Raw genomic sequence first — 18,154 nt, 5'->3', positions numbered from 1 at the left:
TAAATCAGAAGACTACCATCCTAAAAACAGCAGGGGCTTCTAAGAGACCCTGAAGGGCTCGGTGTCATCCTCATTTCCCTAGCTTTCTGATTGTCTTCCTCTACCATCAGGGCCCACAAGGTGCAGGCCTTCAAATCCATGCAAGGCACCCAATATCTCAGTATACATGGGAACATGACTGCAAATGCTTGTACCCTCAAGACACTGGGCTGGGAACATGCTGTGCTACCTATCTGTCCACACTGCAGGAATATATGTAGCACAGAAGCATAGCGCTCTCTCTGGGCACCTTGGGAAGGGCCTGCTCACCGGAAGGCACAGAGTTTGCAGGACTGCTAGACTGCTTTGGACCTTAAGCCAACAATACAGTGGACAGACAGCTACACAATGGGACTACTGGACAAGACCAGGCACAAAGAAGTTTGCCTTTTGTAGTGAGTGGTCATGTTCCACAGTGACTTGAATGAAAGAGTGTCATTGCTTCCTCCACAGAACTAGCTTTGTCTGCAGCAGCTTAACAGTTCCCTCCATTCACCCGGGACACATGGCAGAGAGAGGTCTCCCACCCAAGACTACTGGATCCCCTAGCTCATAACCATGCCCATGTCCTATCATGCTTTAGGCTGGGAGATACATTTCCCTTTCTTGAAGCTTTTCTAGGGTTTCTAAAATTCTTTGTGTAGGAACTTGTGATGGTTGCTGGCTCTGCATGGGACAGACTGGTGGAAGCAAGCTAGTGCCAACATGAAACATCTACTCAAACTAGTGCTAAGAAGGAAAGTTCTTCTTGAAACCTAAAGTTGTTTACTAAGGAACACCATCTGGCAGACATAGGCTACATATAATGATAGTACTTCACTGCAGAAACTATAACAGAACACCATTCTATGACATGCTTTGGCCTCAGGAGGAGCATTTTCCGGTTGATACACATTTCGCAATGCCACTCCAGCGTAGGTGAGGAAGAGTTGCTTCCCTATTTGCACAGTATACCAATAGTGAGTGAGAAGAAGCACATGGCAGCTTTCTAAGATGATGTACCAGGACAACATAGACCATGGTATGCTTTGAACTTGGGTTGCCTATTTTTTTTTTTAAAGATATATTTTATGTATATGAGTACACTGTCACTGTCTTCAGACATCAGAAGAGGGCATCAGATTCCATTACAGACATTTGTGAGCCACCATGTGGTTGCTGGAAATTGAACCCAGGACGTCTAGAAGAGCAGCCAGTGCTCTTAACCACTGAGTCATCTGTCTAACCCCGTCCCACAACCTCCATTTAAAAAATAATTTGTTTATTTGGTTTAGGGAGGGAACTTGCATGTCAAAGTCAGAGGATAATTTTCAGGAGTCAGTTTTCTTCCATCATGTAGGTCCTGGGGATCAATCAAACTTAGGTCACCAGTCTTGGCAGAGTACTTTTACTGGCTGGACCATCTCATTGGCCCTAAACACTTATTTTTAAAATTTTAGGTGTGCATGTGTATGTGGAAGGGGGGAATCTCTTGGAACTGAGAGAGTTTTCACTATTGAGACAGTGTCTCACTCACTATGTAGCCCTGGCTGAGTGTAACTATAAAGACAATTTGCATGGAAATCGGCCTGCCTCTGCTTCCAGAGCACTAGGACTAAGGATATGTATGTATGTATGTATGTATGTATGTATGTATGTATGTATGTATGTATATGTATGTATGTATTTATTTATTTTTGCCATAAAGTAGGTATTACAGTCAGTTGTAAGCCACTTGAAATGGGTATTGGAAACCAAACTCAGGTCCTCTGCAAGAGCAGTACACACGTATAGCAGGCGAACCATCTCTCCAACCCTTTTTATTCCTACCCTCTTTTTAAGATGAAATCTCCTCCTGGCCCTCACACGATCCTGCCTCAGTTTCCCGAGTAGCTTGGACTCCAGGCACACAGCACTGTTTCTGTTTGATACAGACAACACAAGTGGAATGCACTCTGATGGCTATGGCCCAGGTCCTACTACACAAAAGCAGCTATGATGATGGCATTCCACTGGACGGACCCAGGTCCCAGAGAGTTCAGGGTAGAGCATAGCTGCTGGAGTACGTCTTTATTAGCATAGCCAATGGGGAGCCTGCCCATGCTCCAAGTCTGCAGAGGACTTGGAGGGCCTCTATCACTATGAACAGGAAATCAAGGATATTCCCAGAAGACTTACACTTGGCATGCCTGTCACATAGGGCAGAGGAACGCATGTCACAAAGTCTGATGGTCCCCTTGCTGCTGCTGTAGACAAATACATTGCACTGATGTGGGTGGAACTCTGCGGCAGTGATGACTTCTGTCAGCTCCTCCATATTAGCTGGCTTGATGTCCACAATGTCTGGAGCACGATGTTAAGGCACAGTGCTTAGCTGTCCAAGGGAAATTTGATAGAAAACTGTGCAGTGAGGCATAAGGGAGGAGCTGCTAGAGACTGACCATATACACTGTCACAGAGGAGCCATATCAAGGCCCTTCAGGTGGATGCAGGACAGTGTGTAAGATAGAGCACTCAGAATGACATCCACAATGAAGCCAAGCAGTGCCACCTACATACATACTTCTATCTATAACTAATTAAAAAAACAGACAGCATTAAACTACAAATGGTTCTGCCTTCCTAATTATTTGACTTTTAGAGCTTGGTTGCTAGAATACAAACAACAGCAGGAAGTCAACCTTGAATCAGCCAATGGAAACAAAAGGAAGGGCAAAATTCTTCTCTGGGCCACCATGGAAAGTTGATGGACAGAATTAACTACCAAGAGAAACAACTAGGAAAAAAAAAAAACAATATACAATGTATGAGTTGTATATCTCATCACTGGATGCCACAACAATGGGGAGACAAGGACCCATCAGAACTAGAGACAGTATGAGTCTTAAGCTGCCCAGTCAGTGCCAGCGTGCAGTAGAGAAAGGGAAACCAGCCCAACACTGATACCCCAAGTTAAGTAGAGGAAAGTTGCTGGGGTTACAGGGTAAAGCACCACGGAAATAGTGTGGAGCCAAGGCTGAGACCTCACAGAAGGGAACTGACGACTGAACACAGAGACAGCAAGGCGATTTGGAGGCAAGAACAAGTATTGTGACCTCTACGGTGACAGTGCCTAGAGTTCCAGTCAGGTAGGACACGAATGGTTCACTGGAGGGCAAGAAGTGGGAGGCATCTGGCAGTATTAGGAGCTAGAGGTAAGGCGGTGACTGATCCAAGGAGACTCAAGGTTTCTCACATGAACTTTCAGGCAAAGGTTTGTATCTTTAGGGACACTCAATCACAAAGAACTTCTGTTGCCACTACTCTAGGAAATACTGCATTCAAAAGGTCAGTGTCCAAGGGACCAGGGTAAAGCTGTTCATGAGAAGTAATTACACAAAAAAACACAAAGAAACAAACAGAGGCAGTACTTGGTAAAGGATACTGAAGCTTCTATCTGTGATTTCTAAATGCCATAGGTTAATTCTCAGATCATCTGCAGAGAGATATGTTTCATGATCACTATTTACTGAAATGGAATTTATGTGATATGTATGAGCATTTGCAAAAATTCGTCGTGGACTTGCTTCTACCATAAGGTCCATGGGCTTCAATATTGGAACCTAAAAATGGAATGAGAAAGGAATTTAAAATAAAGATCATAATAGCATAAGCGTCTGGTATTTAGACAAGAAAAGGGACAGTTTTTTTTTTTTTTTAAGAGCTGTGCAACACCTCAAACCAGAGGAGAGCTGCTACAGAGTACAGAGTGGAAAGCTGTCTGGTCCCAGCTATCCCTCCTTGTTCCCATTACACAAGTACTATGGTCTTCTAACTGCCCTAAATCACCAAAGCATCACTCTCTTGCGTGTTCTCTGGTGGCCATGGCTGAGGTTAGACAGTAACTCCTTGTCTTTGTAGCTGAGTGCACAAATCTTGGCTCTCATAGCACTGGTGCTCTGATTCACAGTGTCAACTCATGGGCCACAGTGGTGGTGCTATGCACATGTAGGGATCAACAGACAGGATGCAGAGGGTTCTTTGGGCTGAGAAGCATGTAGTGAAGCATTTTTCTGTGATCTTAATTCTCAGAGAAGCTGCTGAGATCTGAGATGTAGGGCTGGCTATAGTCTGAACTGAAGTGTAGCTAGTAACCTGGATGGTGTACGGGCTTTGGTGCCACAGTCACACAGGCTTCTGGGTTAACAGTTGCTAGGTGTGGAGAGAAAGGCGGGGGAGGTATGGAGGGGTTGAGAGGGACGGGGAGAGAGAGAGAGAGAGAGAGAGAGAGAGAGAGAGAGAGAGAGAGAGAGAGAGAGACAGACACAGGGAGAAGGAAGGACCTGGACAGAGCACTTGTGCCTAAAGGAGCAGCACCATGAGACAGAAGAGGGAAAGGCTCCCCATCTCCCTATTATTCAGGAAAGGAAAGCCCAAGGTTCCAGAGAAAGCTGAATACTAGAGTAATTTTTATTGCTATAAATAGACACCAAGGAACTGAAGGCTTAGAAGAGTCTTCTCTAGCCAAATTCTGTAAAAGTGTACCTGGATAAATGTGTAGTGATGCTGTTCTCATTCTAGCCTAGACAGGTGCTGACTATACCACCTGGGGTTTCATAGAACAAAAATGCCAGTTCCACAATACGCGGGTCTAAGACACACATCTGCCATGACCCTCTACTGTTTCCAGCTAACCAAGGCAGCAGCAACTGTAATCCTAACTGAAAGAGCCCGTTTAATTACATCCCTTTTCATAGAATTAAAATAACAGGAAAAAAAAATCCTTAAAAGAAGCAGAGTATCAGACCTAGAATATCAGAGTTGGTGGTCAATGATTCTGTCCTTACTCTGTGCCAACACACTAACCATCTCTCTCATATGCTTTACTCTGGCTACCAGACAGGTTTTATTTTGGTTAATTCTGTCAAAGAGGCCTGGGACGACCCGAGTTTCCCCAAATAAGCACATGAGCTTATGGACTTTGCAGGGGTCAGAATGAGAGAATCTGAAGTGTCTGGAAAGGCTGGGTGTGCAAACGGGATGAAGCTGGTGGCAGAAGAGGTAAGCAGGAGGTTTCGGAGAACTTGGCAACACCACCTTACGACATGGGAGATCTTAAAATGTGTTCACACTACGTCACAGATGCAAACACGGCCACTATGCCAAAACCAGCCTATGGTATGGAAGAGAACATCTGAGTTCTTCCTATGACTTAGATCTGAATAAATAGCATCTCTTCTCTCGGCCCAGTAACAGGTTAAGTGGCAGAGGAGGAAGACTGCCTTTGGAGCGATCGTCAGCCCAACTCTGCCCACTGTCTTTGTACAGACACAGCCATCACTTGCCTGTCACCACTCTCCAGCTTTATCAAGAGAATGTTTCACAAACTATACACATTCCAACTGCTGGGCCTGAGACATCCTAGAGAAGGCATGAGATGACTACTTTCAAATAACAATACCACACCTTCACTTGGTTAACAGTGTAACAAAGGCTTATTATATTTCACTGAAAAACCTCTCAGCCACTTATTTCAAACCACAGCTGTGCTCTGTTCCTACCCAGGTGCCACAGTTTGCACTGAGCCCACCATTGAAACGATCAATGATCAATCCAACAGGTGAAGAATTAAAAACATATCTGTGCTCAAGAAAAAATGAACTCAAGAGGAAATTTCACCAGCTCCATAGCTAGGGTCTCACTGTTTACCATCATCCTACCTTCAGTGTTACTACACCAGCAAATACTCTGGGATTCTACCACAGAAGCTCAACTGGCCTGGGTACTTCTCAACAAAAGCTCTACTAGGAAACCAAATGCGAGCTTTTCCCTCAGCACCATCTTATGACCCTTGGTGACACTGAAGAATCCCATTTTCAACAAGTACACAGCAACTAGGACAACTACCATCACTATAGGAAGATAAAGCCTGTTACATTTGAAACAGTATTCTCATCAGCTGATAGAACTGATTTGAATTATTTCTGAAAAGTACTGGAAGGGTTAAAGAAAATGCAACATATACCCGTAGTGCCGTAATTCTAAATGGGTCTCGAAGGCGTCCATCTTCATCTTTCAAGTTATAACCTTCTGCTCTTTTATCCCGTTCACTTATTTTCCATAATTTAATAGTTTTATCTGAAAATAAAAACCTTATTCTTTATATTAAAAGAAAAATCATAAATAACATGTATCACTATTATTTAACCATTCTAGGAAACTATTGCCTGCCTAAGCAAATGTGTCAAAGTTTAGGAGGCTGGGGAGGTGGCTCACTGGGTAAGAGCAGTTGATTAGCAAGCACGAGACTCCAGGTTCACATTCCTAGTCATGTCCCTAAAATCTAAGTGCTGTCTGGGGTTATTCAAAGGAATAAGAGACTGACAGTGGAGGACATCCAATGGCTTCCTCTGGTATCCAGAAGCATGCGTACATAAGTATTCACTACATATATGCATATGCACCATATACAGACATACAAAAACTAAAGATGTAAACAAATATATGAAGCAATACTGGTCTTCTATGCAGAATTTGAATTTTTTAGCTATTGTTTTCAGCCTAGCTGATAATTCACCTTCTCCAAAGTGTAAAGCAGAAACAACTACTAGAGTTATTTAAAATAAGAATCCATCCACACTAAAATTAAAAATAAATCAAATAGTCATTTACAATTCTCACCATTTGTAGAGAGTAGAAAATGAGCAGCATTCTGTTGCGGTAACCACCTGATTTTATTAATTTTTTCTTCAATTTCTAGACTTTTCAAATAGTCAAACTCTGGCTCATGACTCTGAAAGGTACTGTAAACATTGTACTCTCCCCTAGAGTGAGCGCGGCCTTTATTCTGCAAGGAAACATGATAGCTTCTTTAATGAAGGCAGATAGATTTTGACTATCAACATGAGCATTAAATGATCACACATTTTTAAGTTAAAAAGGTCTTGACTCAAAACTCTTGACGAAGCTGGCATTAATGCACTTGGAAGAATAAAGAACGCGCAGGCCTTTTCTGCACACTTAAATCTTCTCTGCAGTGGACAGCAGTTGTGTGGGACATGACTAAGCCTGTCTGTGAACTTGCTCCCTTCTACCTCCTTTTTGCTTTTAATTGTCACACTAGTCCCAGGGCCTCTATGCTTACAGTGTGATCAAAGTGTGAGGGCCCAAGTCCTATCTCTGGTAGCTCCGCCAGTTAACCCTGGCTAACAGTTCAGTATGCCAGTACAAAAGAAAATGAGGCAAGACACAGAGATTTAATGTGGCCATATCAAGGGAAGCAGAGAAGTCGAATGGCTAAAAGCTTATTTTTTGATACTGATATGTGTTTTAAATTTTAATAGAGGGGGAAAAACCTGAATCAAAGTGCAAGAGTTAAGTGTAGTCTGGCAGTCTTAGTCAGGTTGTTTTATCTAGTAGTTTACATTCTGGTTCTGCTCAAGAGGTGGACTGGCTCTCAAGAGGTACTGGATTCTGCTCCACGGTACAGCCTTGCCCTGTGGATGATTGCGCATGTCTGGGGTATAGCACTATTAGCTCTGCTGTTCCCGGAATCCAAGGATAAAGACAGTGACTTATCACTGTGATTTAATCTTTAATGTGTGTATGCACACATGGAAGCAGGTAATCCAAAGGAAAGTCGTCAAATACAATTGATCCAGAGGATGTCATATTCTCAAACTCTTTACACTTGCCTTATGGACCCACATAAGATAGGAATGCTACTGCAATAAATAGGATGAAGGTGGCGTCAGCTTAGGAGTACTCATAGGGAGAAGATTTCTTCCTCATCTACCAAGGTAGTGCTTGAAAAACTATTCGACTTAATTACTGCAACAGGACTGAGTGTTAAAGAAAATTGGATACTGAAAACTATGCTTCCTTTCTGGTAAGCAGTATGTGTAGCATGTAGTGATGACATTTGACTGTGGACTGTAAAGCACTGACCTCTTGTTCCCGTTGGAAAATAACAACTCTGCCACCTTTGTCTCCGGTTGCAAGAAGGTCTCCAGAGTAGTTAAACTCAACGGTGGAGATGATGTCAGCTGTCAATAGAAGACAGAGTCAATCACAACTGATGTTTTTTGTGAGGATCAAAAAATAAACACATACAAACTTCTCTTCAGATAAACATTCCATGAAAATGTATATACTTCTTGCCTGCTTTATGGATCTAAGGTAGAACCCACCAGTACATGGGAATTCTGAGTCTGATTTCACTGATTCAATTTACCTCATATTCCTGTCATTGCTTTTATTTACAAAATAAGATAAGAATTTAGAAAAATAATTTCTAAAGGAAAACAACACAAAACACCCCAGGTGGCTTTAGAAGAATGGTACCTAACTTTAAAATGCATACTTAATGTCAACTTTTAAAATAAATGCTATTTTTTTAATGTATATGAATGTTTTCCTGTAGGCATGTATGAGTGCCATGTGTACGAAGTACCCTCAGAGAGCAGAAAAGGGTACCACTTCCCCTGGGACTGGAGTTATAGTGGTTGTGAACTTCCACACAGGCGCTGGAAACTGAGCCAAGCTTTTCTGCCAGAGAAGCCAGAGCTCTTTAGCCACTGACTGGCCTCTCCAGCTCCCTAAATTTGATTCTTACAGAGTAATAGGAGTGTTTTAGAATTCATATAGAAACTTTTGCTATTCTCTGTACAACACTACAGACCATGGCCACCCTGTTCAAGACTGACAAACTGCAAGGCTTGTAGATCTTTCTAGCTCCAAGGTGTAGGAAGAGCCTCTGTAGTAAATAAGTGGTGTGCATGCCACCCCAGGGGAAGGCAATGGGTGACAGGGTGGTAAGCTCCATGCCTGTGAGTGGGAAAAGCTGTCATACTTCCAGACAAAAATCTAGGATAGACTCTGGAGGATAGTTTTAGGCATTTCAACTGTGCCACCTGCTGCCTGAGTAAGAACAAGGCTGGGACACTCTGAGGCAGTATGGCATATCCTGTGGACTAAATCTGCAGTTGATTTGACAATAAGGTCAGCTGATACTACTGTGAAAATGGATGGTGACTGCACTTAGGTGGACACTGTAAACAAACACCATCTGTCTGGCACCATTACCCCCACTCCCCCGAGTGCACAGACCTAGGGTGATAAGCAATTATTCTTCAAAGTAAAAAGGGTGTTGTCCTGTAAATTTATTAAAGTAAGTGAGCACAAGGGTATATTAAAGTCATTATCAGGAAAGCCAAGTCTGGTATAGTTGCCATGAGGCCAATGATGTTGCAGACTAGTTTCTGTGCTTCCTATAGTAACTACTGAAGTTGGATGTTTGGAGAGATAAATACTATACAGTTTTTCAGATCAGCATTAGCTGTCAACTTGATAAAAAACTGAATTACCTGCGAAAAGAGGACCTCAACTAAAATCACCTCAATCAAACTGGACTGTGGCCATTCTTTGCAGTATTTTCTATCGCTCTTTTTGGGGGCAGGGGGGCAAGGCCCAAGGGGTTAGGTAGAGAGGTGGGTGTTTTGACAAGGTCTCTTTATGTAGAACAGGCTGACCTTGAACTTACAGAGATCTGCCTGCCTCAGGCTTCTAAGTGCTGGGATTAAAGGTGTGTTCCACTACCAAGTGAATGTTAATTGCTAATTGACATTCAAGGACAGCTCACAGTTGGCCTTGGCTATAAGAGAAAGCTAGCTGAGCAAGCTAGAGGGAGTACACAAGTAAGCAGCTTCCTTCCTAGGTCTCTGAGTCATTTCCAGCTCTCCAAGTTCCTGCTCAGGTTCTCCTCAAAGATCAACAATAACCTGTAAGCTGAAATAAGCCCTTTCTTCAAGCTTTATTTGGTCATGGTGTTTATCACAACATCTGAAAGGCAGACTAGAACACAACTATAAGCACGTTCTCTACCATTAAGTTTCTCTGTGCAGCCCTGGCTGTCCTAGAGCTCACAGTAGACCAGACAGGTTTCTAACTCAGAGATTCATCTGCTTCTGCCTCTCTAGTGCTGGGACTAAAGGCGTGTTCCACCATCACCTAGCAACTAGATGTAATTCTTAAGGGTTGTAAGATGATGATATCAAATTGCTCTGCCGCAAACTCCATTTTATAAACAGCATTTGATTCTTCTGTGAGAATGGATGATGACTCTGCACGTAGGTGGACACTGTAAACAAATGCCATCTGTCTGACACCCCCCACCCCCACTCAGAGCTAGGGTAATAAGCAATTATTCTTCAAAGTAAAAAGGGTGTCATCCTGTAAATTTATTAAAGTAAATGAGCACAAGTGTATATTAAAGTCATTATCAGGAAAGCAAAGTCTGGTATGTCTAGACTGGGAAAAAGGTGTAGCTCCCTCAAAATAAACCTATACAGAGGCATGCACCTAACACTGCTGTGATGGCCTGCCATCCTGCTATCTGACCACCTGGGGTATGATTCAAGGCACCAAAAGCAGCAAATTCCTCACTGTCTCAGGAATTTCAGCTTGGCTTAGTCTGTGGTGTAGCCTGCTCTAGCTGCTGCCTGTCCACTCAACCTAGTACTCTTGTCTGGACCTGACACTCTTCCCATACATTTTACCTGGATCTGGTCTTGTCCTTTGCCCCTCCAGCTCCCCATACCTCACTTCTACAGTTTAACTCTGGAAGCATCTCCACCCACCTTTGGCTTTGCCCTCTTACTCCTCTGCCTCTCTACCTGAGCTTTTGTTTCTCAGGCTTCTCTGCAATTCCTTGAATTCTACTGGGGCCTCTTTAACCTCTGTAGCCATTCTTTAACCTACATATATGTACAGAGGTATTACTACATGATCTGTAATGCACGATTTGAGCAATACTATTAGTAATTAATGACATAAACTTAAGAACCAGTGTTTGCCTTAGCTGGCTGTCAAGGTAAGGACTACCTGGCAAATTGCAACCAATGAAACTACTACAACTTGTGAATTTATTGTTATTCAATAAACTCTGGCACAGTGGAAAGGCAGAAATACATCTGCCTGTGTTTCTGACAGAGCCACTCTTAGCACTGCACAATAGCACTAATCAAATAGTTGCCAGAAGATTCCTGAAGACACCTCAGAGTTGGCATGACTATATCAGTACTGCCTGCTGACTCCACTAAGGGGCTCCTTTCCTCAAAAGGCTTCAATTGGATGTTGCGTAAGGACAAGACTATGTCCCCCACCCTTTTTTGAGAGAGGGTCTCCTGTAGTTCAGACTGACTATGAGTGAACTCCTGATCCTATTGCCTCCACTTCCCAAGAGTTGGGATTACAGGCGTGAGCCTCCATGCCCAGCTGAGCTACTTTTACTAGCAACACCTACCTACTCCCCACACTGAAACTAGAGCCTCATATATATTAAGCAAGTACCATTTAGCCACATTCCAATCTATCACCCTAAAATTACCCAAAATAATTTAATAAGCTTGAATGAAAACTAAAACTTTCTTTACTGGCACCAAGAGACTAAACCTATGTTATTCATACTCAGAGGATATACAATATTATATAATTAAGAGTGTTTTAGCTGTCAGTGATTTTCAGATTAATTAAAACAAGCTGAATCTTTTGAAAGAGGAACTCCTAAGCCCATCAGTGCTGAGAAATAATTTTCATTAAGTCACAAATTATGTTTGAGTCTAAAGTTGGAAATGTTTTTTGTAATGGCCAGATAAGCTCTAAAGCTAAAATATACACATGAACTAAATGTGAACAAATTGTAAAACCAGTAAAATTTAAATGACTGACATCTATTCATTGTGATATCTTTTTACAATAAAAGGTGTTAACAGAAGGAAGTCAGCTATTTCTAAATTACCACGTTCCTTGAGCTTATTCACTTTGCCTATTGTGCCCCCACACAACTCCTGGCTGTAACTTCACTGCGTTGGCACAAAGGGGCCACTGAGGCTCTTTGTTGTGAGGTGGTGGCCTGGCTGATACCAAACAGAAAGTCTTGCTGGATATTTAGATCACTTTATTGCAGACAATTCCAGTTATTTTGAGCAATGTCAGACTTGAAGCCATTCCTATGCCCTAAGTCCAAATAGCTCCAGTTAGGGGAACATTCCCTGGGTCCATCCCATTTCATGTTCCTGTGATGCTGGGAGATGGGCTAGCACCCCCACCCTGACCCCAGGAAACCTCTCAGAGATGCCAAAGCAAGAATGCACAAGACAGACAGTTCTCCAAGACCACTTGCTCACAGAACTGTCTTCACAGTGGCCCTACTTTTAGAACAAAAGCCACAACTCAGGATCTGCAGATGTGAGAAAAGTCAACCAAACAAAGCAAACACTTAGAAGAAAACAAATGACCACTAGGAAAGGCTGACAGTGACCACTAACATCTTTAGCCCTGTTGTCTACTGACAGCACTTACTGTGCTAGTGTCATTGTAAGTTGTGCCCGGGAGGCAGCTACTGTCATCCTTGCCTGTCTGAGAAAGCACTTTTACCTGAAATGTAAGCAGCCTAAAAATTGCAAGGCGCAAGGGCAGAGCACAAACACAGCTGGAAGATGGGTTTCAGTGGCCCATGGCCCAGTCGACAGTTCTAAGATGAGAGAGAAGAGAAGAGTATCAGAGGGTTAGGACCAGAGTCTCCTAGGTGCAAAGGGCTGCAGGCCAAAGGGCTGATGAGCCTACTACAGCCCAGGCATAGGTTCAGGACAAGGATATGTACACAGAGCAGGAAAGACTCCAACCACACAAAAGGAAGCAGAGCTAAGAGTAACACAAAGTTTCAGGGAGATGGGTGAGCACTAACCATCCTTAAAACTTTAAGAAAAACCCCTCAACAATTTCAACTTAAGATTCTTTACCAAGTCAAGTTTTAATTAAGGTTGAAGAAAGTATAAACAAGAGCCAATCGGGTGCCCCAAGGGCAACTCAAATGTCCACTCAGGAGAACAGATAGATATACAAGTTATATAATCATTACAAAAGAACACCACAGAACAGTGAAAATGACCAAGTAACTAGCATCCATAATCAGGATAAAAAGCAAAAGCACATACTAATAGTGTTAACATCACTTATATCAAATTCAAAACCAGGATGATTGACTATGCATGCGTGTGTGCATGTGTGTGTGTGTGGGGGGGGGGGGGGTTGGTAGTAACTACAGCAGTGCAACACTCCAAACCAAAAAAATCCTATTAGCTAGTTCAGAGCTGGGGTGGAGCCATATTAGAGAGAGGAAAGTCTTGGTTGTGCTCACTCTCACAGCATGGCTAAAAAGCCACTGCACATCTATCATGCTACTGTAGAATTTCCTGAGTCCTTTTTACCCCAGCTGGCCATCTGGACTCTTAGGCCCATTAGTTGTACTCATCATCCAATCAGACTCCACTCCCCACATTGCAACCTCCACCTCCTCCAAGGTTCTCTGTACCTCTTTACTCTAAAACCCAGGTACATTTGGAAGCCATCAACCTAGCCTAAGCCTTCTCCAACCCTGCTCACATATGCTCAGATTTCCTTCAACCCTTGGATGTTCTTCCACAACTGCTCCTACCTTTATCTGTCACTGACTGCATTATACCTTTGCTGACTTCAAACTACCACTGGCACACTAGCCACCTACTGTGTTACAGATTCACTTAAAAGCAAACTAGAAGAAAACAGACATGCCTTCGCCCCCAATCTTCGCAGCAATATTCTTATCCTGCTCAAGAACTTGATCCTATGATGACTCCATGAGGGACCAAACGAACCTTCTCTTATTTCTCATTGATCTTCAAAACTCCAGAGGAGAATGCTTAATTAAGCAAGTGTCTGATCTCTACTGGCTTTGCCAGATATCTTAGCCAAGCATTTCTTAATTCTCTCTCATCTGAGGGCCCTTTAACTCTCAGTATTTCCTGAACAGCTCTTGACTATACTGCTCAGAGCTTGCCCACTGAAGTTCACTTAAGCCTTGGCAACCATTAGCAGATCAACTGTCTCTGGCTTGTGAACATGCAAGCAGCAGGCTGAAGGGAGGACATTCACTTCATACTCTGCAGCATGTATTGAGGCAAACACATGATGCAGACTTGTAGGGCAAATGATTCTAATAAAGAATCTCCAGGCAAAAAGTCATCTGAACATTGGCACTTCCTCACACGCAAACATTTGTAAGAGGAAATTAAAACATATCCACAATACAAAATATTAGCTGCTTTTCAGTTATGCAGAGTTTATTGAGGGTATCAGGTAAGCCAGGCAATACCCACATATTCTGGTATAGTCATAGAGGACTGGGAAAGAACATTGCACAGAAAAATAAAAATTGTTTTACCAACAGACGCATAGTATAATAAATACTATGTGGTATTTATTTGGGATAGAGGGCAGGAAATCTCATATCATCCTGTCTCAGCCTCCCAAATGCTGGGATTACAAGAGTACACCAGTCAGGCTAATTTTGTCTTTTTAAAATAAAAGTTATTTTATTGTATGTATAGGTGTTCTGCTTGCATGTATGTCTATGTACCATGTGCATGCCTGGTGCCCGAGGAGTTCAGAAGAGGGTGTTGGGAACACTGGAACTGAAGTTACAGGCAGTTGTGAGCTGCCATGTGGATGCTGGGAATTGAAACAGGTCCTTTGGAAGGTCTATGCTCTTTTTCTTTTCTTTTTTTTTTTTCCTTTCTTTGTTTTATTTATTTATTTTTTTCGAGACAGGATTTCTCTGTGTAGCCCTGGCTATCCTGGAACTCACTTTGTAGACCAGGCCAGCCTCGAACTCAGAAATCCGCCTGCCTCTGCCTCCCGAGTGCTGGGATTAAAGGCGTGCGCCACCACGTCCGGCTGGAAGGTCTATGCTCTTAATCACTGAATCATCTCTCCCACACTTCTAAGATATAAACTGAGATATAGCTGGCTAAGGTGATGCTTACAAGCAATTCCTGCAGACAGGAGGACTACAAAGGGTTCAATATAAACCTTGGCTCCATGAGACCTTGACTTAAAGAACAAAGGAAAACAACTCCCAACACAAAACAATAGAAGTATAATCCTCCATCAAGTAATTTTAAAAGGCAAACCATCTATGTAAGAGATGTTAATAGGAACACTGTAATCTCAAAGCACCCAAAACCGAGTTTAAATTGTGACTAGACTATATTAAAAATAAAAACAAAAAGCTCTAGTGATGATGTTCTGTGACACTACAATCAGTTTTGAATTCCATCTGTCAACAGAAGAAAGGCTTGAGACATATTACTGAAAAACAGGAAAGTAACAAGGGACTAAATTTTAGTTCCTGTTATAGGGACAAATAAAATCTTAAAGAAAATATGCCCAAGGAGGCAAAGTTAGCTTAACAGATGGATATGACTCCATGTAGTATTAAGAGAGTTAAAGGACAAAAGCCAGTCATGACCACCAATGCAGACAGTACATCTGACAAATCCAGGCCCTTTTCACAGTAACAATAAACTGAAAATAGTAGGAAACTTCTCCAAACTGTAAAATGACCCCACAAACCACAGAAGAGGGTACTTAATGGTTCAAGTCTGAAGACTCTTCTAAGTCAGAATCAAGGGTGTGTAGGCACTCTGGTGATGTCTAGTACAAATTTTTCCAAAGATGATGGCCAAGGCAACTAGGCAGGAAAAAGAAATTGTTTACAGATGAGGCTGTAGTGTTTACAATCTTAAAAACATCAGGGCTAATAAATGAGTTCAGTTAAGATTCAGGATACCAGGCCAATGCAAAGTTCACTTCATGTCTATAAAGTAGCAATGAGTGACCCCAAAACAACAACAGAGGATTTCTATTTACTATATGATTGACAAATGTAAGACATATACACTGAAATATAATGCTATTGTAAAATAACAATAAATAAAGGAACAAAATTGAAAGACTCAAGCTTTCTTATTTCAAAATTCACTAAAAAGGTACAAGAATCAACACAGTATGAGACTTGCACAAAAACAGACATATAGTCTTGTATTTTGGTCAACCAAAATGGTGAATTTGGACACTTATAATACAGAAATCATGCATACTATAAAATAATTTTATATGAAATAAATTATATTTTATATTTATTTATTTGTTTGTTTGTTTTTTTTCAAGACAGGGTATCTCTGTGTAGTCCTGGCTGTCCTGGAACTCACTCTGTAGACCAGGCTGGCCTCAAACTCAGAAATGGCCTGCCTCTGCCTCCCAAGTGCTGGGATCAAAGGCGTGCGCCACCACACCCAGCATTGTTTGTTTGTTTGTTTTAAAGACAGGGTTTCTCTGTATTATGTAATTGACTGTCCTGAAACTTGCTTTGTAGACCAGGCTGGCCTTGAACTCGGAGATCCACCTGCCCCTGCCTCCCAGGTGTTGGGAGAGGCAAAGGTGTATGCCACCAGCGCCTAGCTTAAAACAAATTTTAAAAATATCTCAAAGCCTTAAACACCAATGTTACAAAATTCTTTGAGGAAAACAAACTGGCTCATTGGATAAAGTGCTTGCCATGTAACCATGACAGCCTGTGTTCAAGCCCCAGAACCCAGATAAAGCTGAAGAAACCACTCTACAAAATTGCCTTAGCATGTGTACTCCCACCACACCCAAACCCACACAAAAAAATTTTCCCTGCCCCTAAAAGGGGCAGGAGAGATGGTTCAGTGGTTAAGAGTAATGCCTGTTCTTCCATAGGACCTGGGTTCAATTCCCAGCCCAAATGTGGCAGCTTACAACTGTCTTTAAGTTCAGCTTCAGGGAATCTAACACTCTCACATAGATATACATACAGGCAAAACAACAACCAATGCGCATAAAATAGATAGATAAGTAAATCGTTAAAGAAAATTAACGAAGCCAGGTGTGGTAGCATACACCTTTAATCCCAGCACATGGGAGGCAGAGGCTGGCAGATTTCTTGTATATTGGGGGTCAGCCTGATCTACATAAGTTCTAGGATAGTCACGGCTATTTGGTGATAATCTGTCTCAAAAAATAAAAACCAACAAACAAAACCCTAGGAACAAACCTCAGTCCTAGCACACCTGGGAGATGGAGGGTCAGGAGACCAAGGTTTGAGGACAGACTGAACTATATACGACCTTTAAAAAAAGAGAGAGAAAGAAAAAGGTCATTAAAACTAGGCAAAGTATTTGAACAAATAATTTTCAAAGTTATGTCAGTGCTTAATAAACATAGGAAACAGTGCTCAATAAATAATCATTAGGGAACTACAAATCAAAACCAAGAAATAGCTCACAACAATCAAAATAGTTAAAATTAGACAATTAACAAAGACTGATGAAATGTGGAGAAATTGCCACCACCACATATCCACGGTGAGAATGTAAATAACCGTTTTAGAAAACAGTTGGGCAGTTAATAAAAAATGTTGAGCATGGCTAATGACCAAACAAGTCCATGCCTAGGTATATGTCAAAAGAGTTAAAAATAGATGTCTACAAACATCTGTAGAAGATTCCTAAACTGCATTATACATATGAACTGGAGAGGAGGAAACTCTCCAGGCAGTGAGTAGATTGTAGTACCCCCATCAGTACAATTGACCAGTTTATTGGAAAGGGGAAGTGTTGATGTACCTTAGAATAGGGATGAACCTTGAGAATACTACCAAGTAAAAGGAGCCAGATGTGAAAAGCTGCATCTTACATGACTTTATGTATTAAAGAACAGGAAAACCCATAGAAAGGGGAATTTCTAAGCATGAAATATACAATGAATTATATAGCTGGGGTGGAGGGAGAAGAGGGAACAAGTATTAAGTGTTCAAGGCCAGTAGTGAGGACCACTCCCCACAAAGGTATCATTTAGTTTCAGCTAGGTACAGTTGTATGTGCGTCTTTAATCTCAGTACTCTTGGTCCCAGGCCTGTCTGGTCTAAAAGAATGTTCCAGCATAGCCAGGCTACATGGAGTAAACACATTTCAACAAACAAAAAAAGATGGCTACAAACTATAAAGGGATAGGTTTTTATGTATATAGTTTACATTTCTGCAAAGCTGTTATAAACAAAATATATTATAAAACAAATGAATCATATTACACAAAGGGCCTTATAACTTAAATTTCACTAGCATACTATATAAGTTCACTATTAGCTGGGTGTGGTGGTGCACGTCTTTAATCCCAGCACTCGGGAGGCAGGGGCAGGCAGATTTCTGAGTTCGAGGCCAGCCTGGTCTACAAAGTGAGTTCCAGGACAGCCAGAGCT

General features: G+C 42.0%; 1 protein-coding gene across 4 annotated transcripts in view; it reads right to left on the bottom strand.

The window, feature by feature from the left end:
• The window catches only part of Ppp2r2d (protein phosphatase 2 regulatory subunit Bdelta), a 39,771-nt gene that overhangs the window by 7,894 nt on the left and 13,723 nt on the right, over window positions 1-18,154 (bottom strand). For 2 of the 4 annotated variants that reach the window (XM_029538133.1, XM_029538138.1), the window contains exons 2-7: window positions 16,952-17,024; window positions 12,433-12,529; window positions 7,945-8,042; window positions 6,023-6,135; window positions 3,443-3,620; window positions 2,197-2,361 (exon numbers count right to left, since the gene is read on the bottom strand). In XM_029538133.1, the coding sequence (XP_029393993.1) occupies window positions 2,197-2,361; window positions 3,443-3,602 (325 nt within the window). In that variant the 5' untranslated portion in view covers window positions 3,603-3,620; window positions 6,023-6,135; window positions 7,945-8,042; window positions 12,433-12,529; window positions 16,952-17,024. Of the gene's footprint in view, window positions 1-2,196; window positions 2,362-3,442; window positions 3,621-6,022; window positions 6,136-6,678; window positions 6,845-7,944; window positions 8,043-12,432; window positions 12,530-16,951; window positions 17,025-18,154 lie in introns of all 4 variants that reach the window. The other 2 variants (XM_021194273.1, XM_029538131.1) reach the window with 2 other exon arrangements.

This window comes from Mus pahari, chromosome 1, assembly GCF_900095145.1.
Source record: "Mus pahari chromosome 1, PAHARI_EIJ_v1.1, whole genome shotgun sequence".
In the NCBI taxonomy this organism is placed as follows: domain Eukaryota; kingdom Metazoa; phylum Chordata; class Mammalia; order Rodentia; family Muridae; genus Mus; species Mus pahari.
Note: the sequence above shows the minus strand (reverse complement) of the source record. Positions and strands in the feature narration are given on the sequence as shown.